Raw genomic sequence first — 14,498 nt, forward strand, 5'->3', positions numbered from 1 at the left:
ACTAGACATTAATTACCTTTTATCTGCATACTGGACACCTCTCTGATTATTACTCTGAAAAGAACTTTTATTTATTATACCACTTATTTTCTAAATAATTTTCTTGTCAATATTATCAAGGATTTTGAGTGTATTATCAAACTTTGGCGTATACCACCTTATATATCTTACAACATATCTTTTTAACAATTATTGATAGTAAGATTTCAATCAGATCCTTCATCTTCAATTTTTAACAGTAATTTTCAGAAAATTTTATTGTGTTTTAGGCACACACACAGATTTATATATATATATATATATTATATATACACACACACACACACACACACACACACACACACACACACACACACACACACACACACACACACACACACACACATATATACATATCTCTAATAGTTCCTGCTGACTCTCAGAGATATCATAAGGAAGTTTGTTAATACAAAAATTTTTGCTTATTGAAAAAGATATTGACAGGTATGTAATAAAGTAACATTTAAAGATTGCTAAAAATTGTTTATATTTACTTGTATCCACTATACCAAACCTTTAATTATTTGTTTTATTTTTAAGGAGGTTGATTTTTGTAAAAGAACTTTGTGTGCAATTATCAGACTTGGTTTTTCAACAGTGGACAAGTTTGAATGCTCTTTTCAAGTTTCTGGTGGTAATAAACAAGATATCTTTGGTACAGAAATTAGAATTAGCCTGGAATAATTTTAGTGATATTTTTAAAGGAAAGACAGCCCAAAAAAGTTCTTCTACCTGGGAAGTCAAATTAAATCAATTGCATGGCATTACATAATGTATATGTGAAATTACTTTATGTAATGAAAAGCTCAAAATTAAATAGTTGTTTAGATCTTGCACATATCCAATGTTCTTGTCCGAGGGAAAAAAGATTCCAAAAAGTGAACTTATTTGGTGAAAAGCTGAAAAAGAAAAACTGGGTCTCTATCAAAATATCAAAGGACTTATAACACTAAGGAAACAGCTAGATAGGTTTTATTAGAAAAGAGGAATATGAAAGGAAAGTCAAGTCTAGAAATAAAAATTGAAAAAGAAGAAAAGAAGCTTTAAAGAATAAGATCTTGTTGAGTCTTTCATAAGTCACGATGATTCAAATAGAATAATTTTTATTCTATTTGAATCAATGTAAGTTTAAGTGTATTTCCACATGTGGTATAAAATCAAAGTAAAACAGAGTATGGTTGAGGCCCCGAAACACATATCAACACTGTTAAGACTGCTGATAAAACAGGAGAATGAGATAAAAGAAATTGCTACTCCTTATATCAAAAATGAAGCTTATTTGGCTCATTCTGAATCTTTTATTCTTTTCCTTATAGCAAGCTCAGATAATCTAGGAGGTTTTGGCAAAATGCCTAAACTCCACTCTAAAAAGACTTTTTAGAGTAGAGTTTAAGTATTTCGCCTGTAATCAAATGCCTTTTAAATAAATATTTTTTAAAAAGGCATTTGATTGTTTATATTGTAAATATATGTTTCAACATAAATATGTAACTTTGCCAAACAAATATGTAATCTTAATGCCATTCATTTTTTTCTTTTTGATTTTTGTTTTAAGACAAAGAAAATCAAAATCGGACTTAAATTGATTGAGATAAAAAAATTTGTTAGTTTTACAATCTTACTTCAGAAAAAAATAAGTTACCTGATACGTAGAAAAATATTTTTTTGAATTTTTTTCTCTTGAATTTTCAGTTTAAACTTAAAAAATAAAATGTCTTTTAGAAAAATGTGAGAAAGGAAGGGGTGCATGACCCCTGAACACCCCTCCCCCCAGCGTTGTTGGCCCCAATATAATCTCAATTTTTTGACGCCAATTATTTACCATTTTCTTATTCACTAGACATAAAGAACATCAAGTTTGTACAGAAATTCATTGAGATATGATTTTTTTAAATTCATGAATTTTATGATCTGATAATTCCTTAAAAAAATAGGAAGATAAAAATAAGATTTTCAAATTTTTAAATAATTTTTTACATATATATATATATATATATATATATATACATATATATATATATATATATATATATATATATATATATATATATATATATATATATATATATATATATATATATATATATATATATGTATATATATATATATATATATATATATATATATATATATATATATTTATTACTATTATTATTACATTATTAATAAGTTACATGGAACAACACATGAACCGTAAGTTCATCATTAACTAGCAAAGCTAGTTTGTATAGCAGCATTGAAGCAGCTACGGAAAATGATGTGCTATGGTAACTGTTTTACATGCTGGTCTATATTAGTTTTGAACTTTTTCACTGAGATAGTATTTACTACATGTCTGGCAAAGCATTCCATGCGTTTGCTACAGGGTTGGTAAAAGTTTTATCGGAATTGACAGTTTTCGTTGATTTCACGATGGTATCGGATGCAAAAGCTATAGCTGGGGGCAATGTTAATTGGATTAATAAACTAGTTAACTAACTCGATTTTGTTCTCTAATTTAAATTTTTGAATAAGGTCCAATTATTTTCTTTGTTCGCATAGAGAAGTGAGACCAAGTTTGATACATCTTGATTTATAATCGAAAGTCTTCATTTCTTGCGGTACTTTTGTAACACGCCATTGAATGCTTTCAACTACAGAAATGTCCTTTTCTAAATAAGGACACCAAGCAGTAATGGAAAATTCTAAAAGTGGATGTATATAAGTTGTATACAGCTTTTTCCAGAGTTGTGTATTCCTGCTTATGAAGCTGTGTTTTAGGATACCAAGCATTTTGTTAGCCTTGGTTGCAGCAACAGATGTTTGGAAATTTTACTTTAGGCCATTGGAAATTAAAACACTAAGGTCTCTTTCTGATGAGGTTGATTGAAGTTGAATTCTGTTGAGACTGTTGTTTGTCATCAATAAAGTATTGGTGTGGAATGGATTTGGATTGGTTGAAATGCATTATTTGACATTTCCTAATATTTATTTCTATAAGCCATTCTTGAACCCAATTAACAATGTTGTCAATGTCAGCTTGCAGACAAAGTTTTTGTTCTTCAGTGCTGACCACACTAAGAATTTTTGTGTCGTCTGCATACATTTTGCATATACTTTTGCTACTTATTTGTTCTGGTAAATCATTAATAAAGATAGTAAAAAGCGTTGGACCAAGAACTGAGCCTTGAGGAATGCCACTAGTAACTTTTTCTCATTCCAATGTTACATTTCCATGTTGGACACATTGAGTACGATTTGAAAGAAACAATTTAATCCAGTTTAAAATTTTACCTTCAATTCCATGGGATTTCTGCTTTTGTAGCAGTCTAGTGTGAGGAACTTTGTCAAACGCCTTATCGAAATCTAGTAAGACAATTTCTACAGGAAGCTTACGTGATTTATTGTAGGTCAAAAAATTCATAGTCTCAAGTAAATTAGTAACACAAGATTTTTTATTAATGAAACCATGCTGACAATTTGATATAAGATTTTGAGACAGTAGATGCTGCATTATCTCATTTTTAACTATTTTCTCCATTATTTTGCATGGCACAGAAATAATGGAAATAAGTCTGTAATTGTTTGGATACATTTTAGAGCCTCCTTTGAACAAAGGATTCACATTTGCAACAAGCCATGCCTTTGGTAACATGCCTTGTTCCATTGATTTTTGGTAGATCATGGCTAGTGGAGTTGCTATTATGTTAGAGCATGCCTTAAGCACGTAAGGACTTATCTGATCTTCACCTATAGATTTATAACCATCAAGAGTAATGAGGTGACTTCGAACTGACTCATAATCAAAGGAGATGTAAGGAAGTGATACAGCTGTTTGTTTAGTAAAAAGAGGTAAAGTTTAATTGTGAGGTTCAATGGTAAAGACAGATTGAAACTGTTTGTTTAGTGTGTTGGCAATAAAAACTTGGTCGTTACTAATTTCACCTGTCATAGATTGTAATGACACAATCTGGTTGCTTACAGTGCGTTTGCTATTAATATAAGGAAAATTTTTTGGTGGGTTTTTCTTGTCATTAGAAAAATTAATTTCATAGATACGGACTGCATCACGAGTTGTTTTCTTTACCAGATTTCGAGTTTGTTTGTACTCATTAACCAGAGGAATGGTTTTCCATTTGCTGTTAACGCTGAGAAACCAGAGCTTTCTCTTGTGTTTGATTAAGAATAACAGTTTACAGGTTATTCATGGTAATTTGCATTTTGTTTTTTTAAAAGTAATGAAAGGGATGAAATTTTAGCAGCAGGTCTTGTAGATATTACAAAAAATTTGGTAGCATCCATTTGTGTCAAAATTTTCAAAAAGTTTTTCCCATTCCAAATTGGAAAGATGATAATTAAATGCATTGTTATACCCTTTATTGAATGCAAATTTAGAAAATCTGGAGAGGTTATTGCTGATAGTAGCATTAGACAAATGAGACTGCCAGGACAAAGTGCAGTGACCTTGTGATTTATTTTCTAGAGGTGGACAGAAGATGATCTCATTGATTCAATCAACGAATTCGCTGATTATTAGGTCTAGTGTATTTTTTGAAGAACCATTGTGTTGTGTAAAGTTGGATTGGTTACATATATATATATATAATATATATATATATATATATATATATTTATATATATATATATATATATATATATATATATATATATATATATATATATATATATATATATATATATATATATATATGTATATGTATATATGTAACCAAACCAACTTTACACAACCCAATGGTTATATATATATATATATATATATATATATATATATATATATATATATATATATATATATATATATATATATATATATATATATATATATATATATATATATGTATATATATATATATATGTATATATATATATATATAGGCACTATAATATTGATGGTTGAAGTGTCTTTGTGAGTTTTGGTCATGCATGTTTTTTTACAAGTTTTATACTAAAGTATTGAAGTATAGTATATAAAAAAGTATATAAAAAATATTTAATGAAAAGATTGCACAATTTAAAAAATAAACAAGACATTAAATCAATTAAACCAATATAAAATTTTAGTTCATTTTAGGCAAAAGTACTTTAAGCATTGAGTTCTTTAGTTTATTAAATTATATTATTTAGTTATATTAAATTATGTTATATTTAACTTATATTAAATTATTATTATTATTATTATACTATTACAACTTATATTTTCAAATAATAATTAAAAATAGTTTTTACTTTGGCACATTTGACCCTTGTATCCACTAACACATTGACACACAAAACCAACTCCACCTTTAATTTCTTGACAGACACCATTATGAAAACATGGGTTTGGCTCGCAATGAGCAATTTCTACATAAATTTGAAAAACATTTGTGGATATAAAAAAAATCTGATGTTTCCTTTTTCTTATTATTATATTATCTTTTATTAAAATGTCATAAATATAAAACAGGGAAAGAATAAACTTATCATAAAAAGTATATAAATAAATTTATAAAAACTTTATTTATATAAGTTTATAATATTTTATAATTATCTAAGTATACTTTAAATATATATATATTTTTTATAATCAGAGCCATCAGACAGTAAAAAAATATTTTTCTGAAGAGGTAATAAGTATATTTTACCACCACAATTCAATCCTTTAAAACCAAGTGTGCAGCTGCAAGAATAACTTCCACCAAACTCAGAGCATTTTCCATGTATACAAGGATTGGGAAAACAAGGATCACTTTCTATTACATTAGAATTAAAATAAAAATAAAAAAATTTCATATTATTTTAACCTGAAAAAAAATTACAAAATATAAAAATAAAAAAAAAACCTGTGCAAGTTATTCCTTTAAAGCCTTCAGTGCACTGACAAGTAAAGCCACTCTTTGAAGATGAACAAACCCCAAGATTCTGACATGGATTTGGCTCACAAAAATCAATTTCTAAATATTAAGTATGTAAAGTTAGAAAAGTTGCAAAAGGTTATGAGAAGTTGCATAAAAAAAGATGTAAAAAGTCATGAGAAATTGCATAAAAAAAGATGTAAAAAGTCATGAGAAGTTGTATAAAGTATGAATCATGATGATTATTATTAATGCTAGGTATCTTGTGATTAAATGTCCAAAATTATTCATTTGTAAATCTTAAAGTCCTTTAATTGACAAAAATCTTGTTTTAATTTAAAACTTTATTATTACCATTGTTCAAAACGAACAATGGTAATAATATTTTTTATATATTATATTTTTATATATTTTTTATCAAGAAAACATAGAAAAAAACAAATACACATAAATCTTAAACAATACATAAAGAAACACAACTAAAATAGTGAACAATTAAAGAGATTAGACACTCTACTAATTTTACCTTCACATGTAGATCCTTTAAAACCAATCATACATTCACAATTGAAGTGATCATCTCGTGATACACAATTTGCGCCATTTTTACAAGGACCATCAAAGCAGTAGTTTATTTCTAAAATTTAATAGATTACTCAAATGATTGCGTATCTATTATAGATAGTAAATAAAATCATGATTGCATATACAATTGGTGTATTGTACATTTTAACATAGAAGCAAGAAGTTTCAAGTTTGATCTCCACCACGTCCCTAGTAGTACCATGCTCCGCTTGTTTCTCCTCACAGCGGCCTTGTTTGTCAAGGTTCGTGTTTTGGAGTTATAGAGTTGAAAGAGGGTTGTAACCACAACTAAAGTAGCCTCCTTGACTGTAGTGGCCTTTGTAGCCTTGGGGAGGTGAATTTAAATAAATTAAAAAAAAAAGATTTGATTAAATCTTACTTTCGCAATTTTTCCCAAGGTATTTTTTAGGACAATTACATATAAAACCATCTTTAGAATTAGAACATGTTCCACCATTTATGCAAGATGAGAAACGACAGAAATCTTGAACTAGAATTAAATAGCAATCAAAAAGCATGTCTATGTCACACACACACACACACGCACACACATACACACACACATACACACACACACACACACACACATATATATATATATATATATATATATATATATATATATATATATATATATATATATATATGTATATATAAATATATATATTTATATATATATATATATATATATGTATGTATATATAAATATATATATATATATATATATATATATATATATATATATATATATATATGTATATATATATATATTTATTTATATAATATTTTTATCCTATATTTATAGTTTGTCAAGCACAAACACATTCTTACTTTGGCATGAATCGCCTGAAAATCCTGATTTACACTGACAAACAAATGATCCATGTGGTTTATCAAATGTTGGTCCAACCTCATTGCATTCACCACCATTCAAACATGGATTTGACAGGCAATGAATCATATCTAGTTTTTAAAAAAAACTTATTACAGCATATTAATGTGAATATAATTTATTTATAAATAATAAATAATTTATTATTTATTTAATAAACAATTTATTTATTAACAACTATAAACTCTAACGTTGGCATGTTTTTCCATTGAAACCTTTAGGACATTCACATTGAAATCCACCAGGAAATCCAAAACACTGACCATTGTTTTGACATGGATTAGGCACACAAAAATCTATATCTAAAATTAAATTATAAATTCAAATTATAAAATGTTTTATATGTTGAATAAGATTTCTAGCACCTTTTAAAAGGATATTAAAAAAAGTATATAACATTTTATGACTAGTATGTATATGTAATAACATTTACTCAAATAAAATTTGAATTACTAAGAAAGATCTAAATAAAATTTTATCATATTAAACAACATGTTTTTTTTATAAGTGTGACATTAATTCATCCATTAGAGGTTTTATCAAAGATATTAAACAAGAGCTTTATAACTTTTTATTAAAAAAAAAAAAGCAAAATTAAAAAAAAATTTCAATCTTTAGTCCTTTGTTGATTTATATTTGATTTATATTGTTGATTTATATTGTTGATATTATATTGTTATATATTTTTTTACCTTTTGAAAGTAAATTATTTATTTTAAATTATAATACCAGCTTATTCCTGATAAATGCCTAACAGAATTTCAAACAAAAATAAAAAGAATTTCAAATAAAGAGAAACAATTCACACTAAAATAAAAACAACAAATAAAAATTGTTAAATAAAAACAGCAACAAAAAAATTAACAGGTTTAGTTTTTCATACCTTCACATTGCTTTCCTTTAAAACCTTTTTTACACTCGCATTTTGAAAAATCTCCAAAATCTAAACATCTGCCACCATGGAGACAGGGGTTTGGTTTACACTTATCATATTCTAAATGCCAATATCAACAATATCATTAAAATAACTGCTAACTTTATAATAATAAAAATAAAAGCTATTTTATGATTATTAATAATAATTTTAGAGACAACATTTCAAATATGAAAATTATCAATAAAAAAATATTAAAATCCAGTGAGCAAGCAATATCAAATTAAAGTCCCTTCAATATATACATCAATCTAAGGTGTAAGTTTTGTTTTCTTGGAAATTGGATCAGCTAGAAATCGGGAGAGGCATAAAGTGGTTTTAATAGCATGGGGTGTATCATTTAAGACTAAAATTTTACACAAGATTGAAAGTTTTTACACAACATACATCCAGAGTGTTACAATGTATTGGCGTGAAACATTGAAGATTGGTGATGTCAAACATCTTGAAAGAACAGAAAAGATGATAATCAAATAAATACACACCTTTTAGAGGGTGCTTTAAAACTCATCCGTGCCGGCACACTCAAAATATTTAATACACTTATTCAAGTGCTCACACAAAAAAAGATCATTTTATAATTATTGCAAAAACTTAAAAGTTTTGCATTGTAATCAACATAAAAAAACAACACATGTTGATGTCATTGTTAACTAATTAGAAGCTATTATTAAATAAATTAACTAAATGCGCAATTTAAATCAAGTAATTTTCCCATGAGAAAAAGAATCTCAACTTTAAAAAAGAAAAGACTATAAAATGACTGCAAAAGAAATGGTATTTTAAAGATTTTTTTAATTGCTAATATATCAAAGTAAAAGGAATTGAATATGTTAAGTTTAAATTATTATTTTTTATTTGATTGCACTATATTTTATTTTCTGTATTTACTTTTTGAACTTTTTATTAACTCAATTTTCAAATATCTACTTTAAGTAAAAATAAAAAAAACAAATAAAAAGCAGAAGAATACAGGTTTTTTTACCTTTGTTTAAAATGCCCTTTAATTCTTGTTCTATTTTTTATCATCATAATTCAGTATGCCCTGGAATAGAAACCAGGACTGCTGGCAACAGAACAGGAATTAGAACAGAACAAAACAGGAAGTCTCAGATGTTACTGTTTAAAAGTAAGTTTAGTATATTCATCCAAGATCAAATTTACATTTATTTGTGCTGATAATTTTTTGTTGATTTATATTCATTCAAGATCAAAAAAGAAAACAACTTCCAATGATGCACATAAAAGTGAAGAAAGGATTGCAAAAAGATTTTAACAAAGAATTTCCAGAAGTAACTGGAATTACTTCAGGAATTAGTTTTACAACAGATTATTTGCCAAATTGTAACAATGATTTGTCTATGAATCTGAAACAAACTACAGTTAGCTAGGATAATAACTTGATAAATGCTTTTATTGCTAGCACATCATTTACTGGTACACAAGTGTAGCCAGAGGCAGATTTAAACCCTGCCAAGTGCTGCAAGTGATGCTGTAAAAAAATATATATATATAAATATGACGTCTAACACCTGCCTAATACTAATTATTGATCTTTATATTTTTGTTATATTTTGTTAAAAAATACAATTAGGAAAAAGTTCACAGTGAAAACTATGCTTTGCAGAGGTTGCAAAATTGGTTTTATAAAAATGGCTAATGTAAACTATACTTTGCAGGATATGAGAAAATTGGTAAGGTAATTGGTTTACGCTATTAAAAGTAGCAATCTCATTCATTTAAATTTTTTTTTTTTAAAATCATAGTGTAAACTATTCTTTGCTGCATTTGCATCAGTTTTTTTATTGGTTACAAATATACTTTTATCAACAAAGTATTTCCTTTGAATCGTGATATAGAGTTTTTAAATGTCTTAGCATGGCCTATAACTTAATTGAAGATGTTCTAAAAAGATTAAAAACTAACGATCTTGTTTGAGGATTTTGTAAATTGATGATCTTGTAAATATGTTTTATGAAACTTTATTGGATAAACTTGTTAATAACAATAACAAATTGGTTACTAATAAAGATCTTTTAAGTCGTTTTGTTGATGCACAATAAGAAGAAATATATGTGCAGAAGTTTGTATCCTGTCTTACTTAAAAAACAATAAAAAGCATTGTTTTGCTCTTAGGTAAGTCACTTTACTTTTTCTTCAAAAATAATTATCTTATTATATTTTAATACAATAAGTTAATCTGTGTTAATTGTGTAAGCAACTTGAATCTAGATATAAAAAACTGTTGGGGTTAAAAATATGATGAAACCAGTTCTGTCTCTGAGTATATAAATGGTCTTTCTGCTCAGGTTCTAATTTTAAATTCAAAGGCTCTGTATTCACATTGTCATAGCCATCGACTGAACTTATCTGTTTGTGAATCGTGTAATGTCCAATTAGTCTCAGAGGTTTTTTCTAATTATTCAGAAAATAGACGAAGTTTTTAGAAGCTAGTATTTTAGACCTTGAACCTCAAACGCATCAGAAAAATTAAAGGATGTTTGTAGAATTAAATGGATTAAGCATATGGATGGTTTAAACACTTTTCTTGAACATTATTCATCAATTTTCTATGCTTTATGTATCATGGCTCTCCCTGAGAGTTTTGTTAAAAAAGACACACAAAATAAATCTTCAACTTTTTAAAAATCTATTAGCACTTTTCAATTTATCTTTACTTTATTTTTTGCAACATGTGTCTTTGATTTTACTTTACCTGTTACTTGGTTACTACAATCAAAAACTATTGATGTCTTAGACGGTTTGCACCTTATTACAGCTCTTAAAAATAAATTTGTTACCATCAGAAATGATATATTTAGTTTTCAAAATAGCTGCTAGGAAGCATAATGTTTGCTTTCAAGTAAAGCTGACATTTTGGTTTTGAAACCAAGAACCTGTTTTATTCAAAAAAATTGTTATAATGTTCCAACAGAGTCTGTTTCAAAATACTTCAAAAGAACTGTTACTATCCTTCTTATAGATCATGTATTTATATCTATATCTACAAGATTTAAGCCAGAAACTGTAGCTGCATATAAAGGGTTAGCAAATATTTCATTTATTATGATTTCTTTTCTTAAAAGACTTAAAACCCAAATGTGTTGGAGGCAGCAGTTTAAAATGTTCTGTAATTTTTTTATAGATGATTTCCCTAATATCAGTGCGTTGAATGGAAACTAGTTCTTTGGAGAAAATATTGGGAAAGTTTCTCTGGAACTATTCCTGACAATATATCCCTAACTCTTAAATCAATATTACTTCCTGGATTTAATAATATTAATACAGCTTAAGGATACTTTATGTGAGAGGAGTTTTTCTGTTATATGTCTGTTAAAAGGTTATACAAGAATAACAATGGCAGAAGATTGACTTTGCATTAATGTATACCTATCAAGAAATTGTTTCTTGTATTTATAATGTTATTAACAGATTTTCTATAAAAATTTGACGACTTCATTTCAATGATTAGTGTTTATGCTGCTTATTCTAACACACACCAACTTCTTTATATTAATAAAATCTTGCCCATTATTATCTCTCTTCATATAACAGCTAAAAAATATGCATGGAAACCCCTTGGAAGACCAAGACATTAAAGGTGTCTTTAACAAGACAAGTTATATATAACCCCATACTTTTGTTTGGGATTAGCTTTATGATTAGTGGTCTTTGTTCAGGCAAACACTGACCTTCACTTTCTGACATTGGCAATTTCTTTCTATCATTTTTTAATGATAGAAAGAAATGATCAACCTAATAATTTTCTTAGGTTTTTGTTCCATTTAAACCAGTTTTTTACTGTAGTTGTTTTCAAAAACTGTTACCTTTCTTTTCATTTGATCAATAATAATCTTCTTTCTTGTTAAGGTTTAACTTGGTTTAACTTTTTTTAAAAATCTTATAATATAAAAATATATAACCTTTTATTTGACTATGTATATAAATCTATTTGTATTTGTGTCTTTCTCTTTTCCATTATTAATTTTTCTTTTGCAGATTATCCATGTCTGGAATGAAATATGTTCCTAGACATGCTGATGAGCCCTGATATTGGGCGAAACAATTATTTGTTAGTTTATATATTTATTATTTTAATATGTTATACCAAAATGGTATAAAAGAATCTACAGCTCTATACTCTTTTAATAAAAAACACTTTTTGTTGAAAAAAGTTTTTAAGTAAAACTATAAAGACATGAGCTTCTCACTGCAATAGAAAAAAAATCCCTTTAAATCCTCCAGCCCAATGGCAGGAAGATTTAAAGGGATACATAGGGGGAGGCTATTAAAGTGATTGCCCCTCTCCCCTCCTCCCTTCCTTAAATATTTTTTTTTTTTTTGAGATATTAAGCACATTGTTTAAAAACGTAAGTAAATTTAGGAGGCTGTTCCAAAGTGACATGAAATTTGGATAAAATTGTGTAGTGCAAATTCTATTTTTTCCGCTTGCCTTTTTAAAAAAATATTAAACCCATAAATTGATGGTCTGGATTGTCATGCTCTTATGATCAATGAAAAACAATGTGCTCCTCCTTCTATCAGTAGCTTTATCAGCTGAAAAAATGCTAAAAATTGATGATACCATACCTCAACTCTATTTCTTGCATCAAAACCAAATTGCCAAGTAACATCGCCGGCAAAAACCAACTTAAATATTAGTTATATTATCTTTGGCAAATAGCAACAAAACAGACAAAGAATCATATTTAAGATCATGTGAACTTTCTGTTAAGAAAAAGATGCAAACAAGATACTTTCATGTGATCATGTGAAACAAGATACTTTCATGTGATCATGTGAAACAAGATACTTTCGTGTGATCATGTGAAACAAGATACTTTCATGTGATCATGTGAAACAAGATACTTTCATGTGATCATGTGAAACAAGATACTTTCATGTGATCATGTGAAACAAGATACTTTCGTGTGTCGTGTGATCATGTGAAACAAGATACTTTCATGTGATCATGTGAAACAAGATACTTTCATGTGATCATGTGAAACAAGATACTTTCAGCTTTTAGTTTTTCTCAATGTTTTCACCAGCACTCAAAAAAGATGGCTTTTTACTATGTTCAGAAGATTGTTCAACAACAACAACAAAAAAAAACATAGGAAGTCGAAAATAAATATTAGTTATGTTTTTTAAAATATATCATAAAATTATACACATGATCTCAAAAAAGCTGCTTTTTATTTCAACGAAATCAACCCGAAGTTCAAACCAAACTGATAAATTGAGGGTTTCAGGTCTTTTTTTTAATCAAATGCCTCATTAACCTCAGTCAAATAAAATCATTGAACAGCAAATAATAAGTAAGTCTGTAAAAGACATTTAATCATTTTTGTTTCTGTTTGAAACCTCATAAGTTAATATAACATTTTCACAATAAAAAAAAACCTGTACAAATTTGGTAAAATTTATTAACAATGACATAACTTAGTACAAATGTTTGGAGTGATTTTACCCAATTTCTACAACAGGCATATGAGCAGATATCACAACAAAATATTGAGAGGGAAAATCCTGTTTTCCAAAAGTGATGAAAAGTGTACATTTAAGTGTATTTATTATTAAGATATTACAACAAAAATATAAATGCAATTTTTGAACCGGTATACTTTTTGTACCAATTGTACTTTGTGGCATTTGTTTTAAAAAATAAGCACAAAAGTATTAACAACAGTTTATGTATTATGTATGTGTTATGTATTATAACAAGGTTGCAAAGTATTAGTAACAGTAGTATGGGTATAAAATTTTTTAATTTTCATAAACAAAAAAACAACTAAAACAAAAAACGCTTTCAGCTTACATTTAAATTTGAAGCAATAAATAGTAAAAAAAATTTTCGTTAAAATTTTAACTATTGTTTAGTTTTGTTAATATTTAATTGTTTAATTAATTGTATTTTTTTTAATATTTTGTTAATATTTTACAAATAAGCACCTATAAACTGGTAATAAGAATTATTTTATAATATAACTAGAGTATACTATAATTTACAATATAAAACAAACCTTCACAACGTTGTCCTTTGTAACCATTATCGCACTTACATTTGAAACCTCCTATTTGTTCTATGCAAACACCTCCATGTAAACAGGTATCTTCATTACACTGTGTGTGTTCTTGTGAAGTAATTAGTAATTAGTATTTTTAATTAGTATTAATTAGTATTAACTTTCTAATCGAAAAAACAATTTTT

At 27.0% G+C, this 14,498-nt stretch overlaps 1 protein-coding gene across 9 annotated transcripts in view; it reads right to left on the reverse strand.

Annotated features, from left to right (window-relative positions):
- Positions 1–14,498, reverse strand: part of LOC100203132 (uncharacterized) — a 57,520-nt gene that overhangs the window by 27,534 nt on the left and 15,488 nt on the right. For 5 of the 9 annotated variants that reach the window (XM_065796222.1, XM_065796224.1, XM_065796226.1 and 2 more), the window contains 9 exons: positions 14,311–14,421; positions 8,234–8,344; positions 7,542–7,652; positions 7,290–7,421; positions 6,838–6,948; positions 6,400–6,510; positions 5,862–5,972; positions 5,664–5,771; positions 5,266–5,382 (listed from right to left, as the gene is read on the reverse strand). In XM_065796222.1, coding sequence (XP_065652294.1) covers positions 5,266–5,382; positions 5,664–5,771; positions 5,862–5,972; positions 6,400–6,510; positions 6,838–6,948; positions 7,290–7,421; positions 7,542–7,652; positions 8,234–8,344; positions 14,311–14,421 — 1,023 coding nt within the window. The remainder of the gene's footprint in view (positions 1–5,265; positions 5,383–5,663; positions 5,772–5,861; positions 5,973–6,399; positions 6,511–6,837; positions 6,949–7,289; positions 7,422–7,541; positions 7,653–8,233; positions 8,345–14,310; positions 14,422–14,498) is intronic. The other 4 variants (XM_065796225.1, XM_065796223.1, XM_065796228.1 and 1 more) reach the window with 1 other exon arrangement.

Source organism: Hydra vulgaris, chromosome 04, assembly GCF_038396675.1.
Source record: "Hydra vulgaris chromosome 04, alternate assembly HydraT2T_AEP".
In the NCBI taxonomy this organism is placed as follows: Eukaryota; Metazoa; Cnidaria; class Hydrozoa; order Anthoathecata; family Hydridae; genus Hydra; species Hydra vulgaris.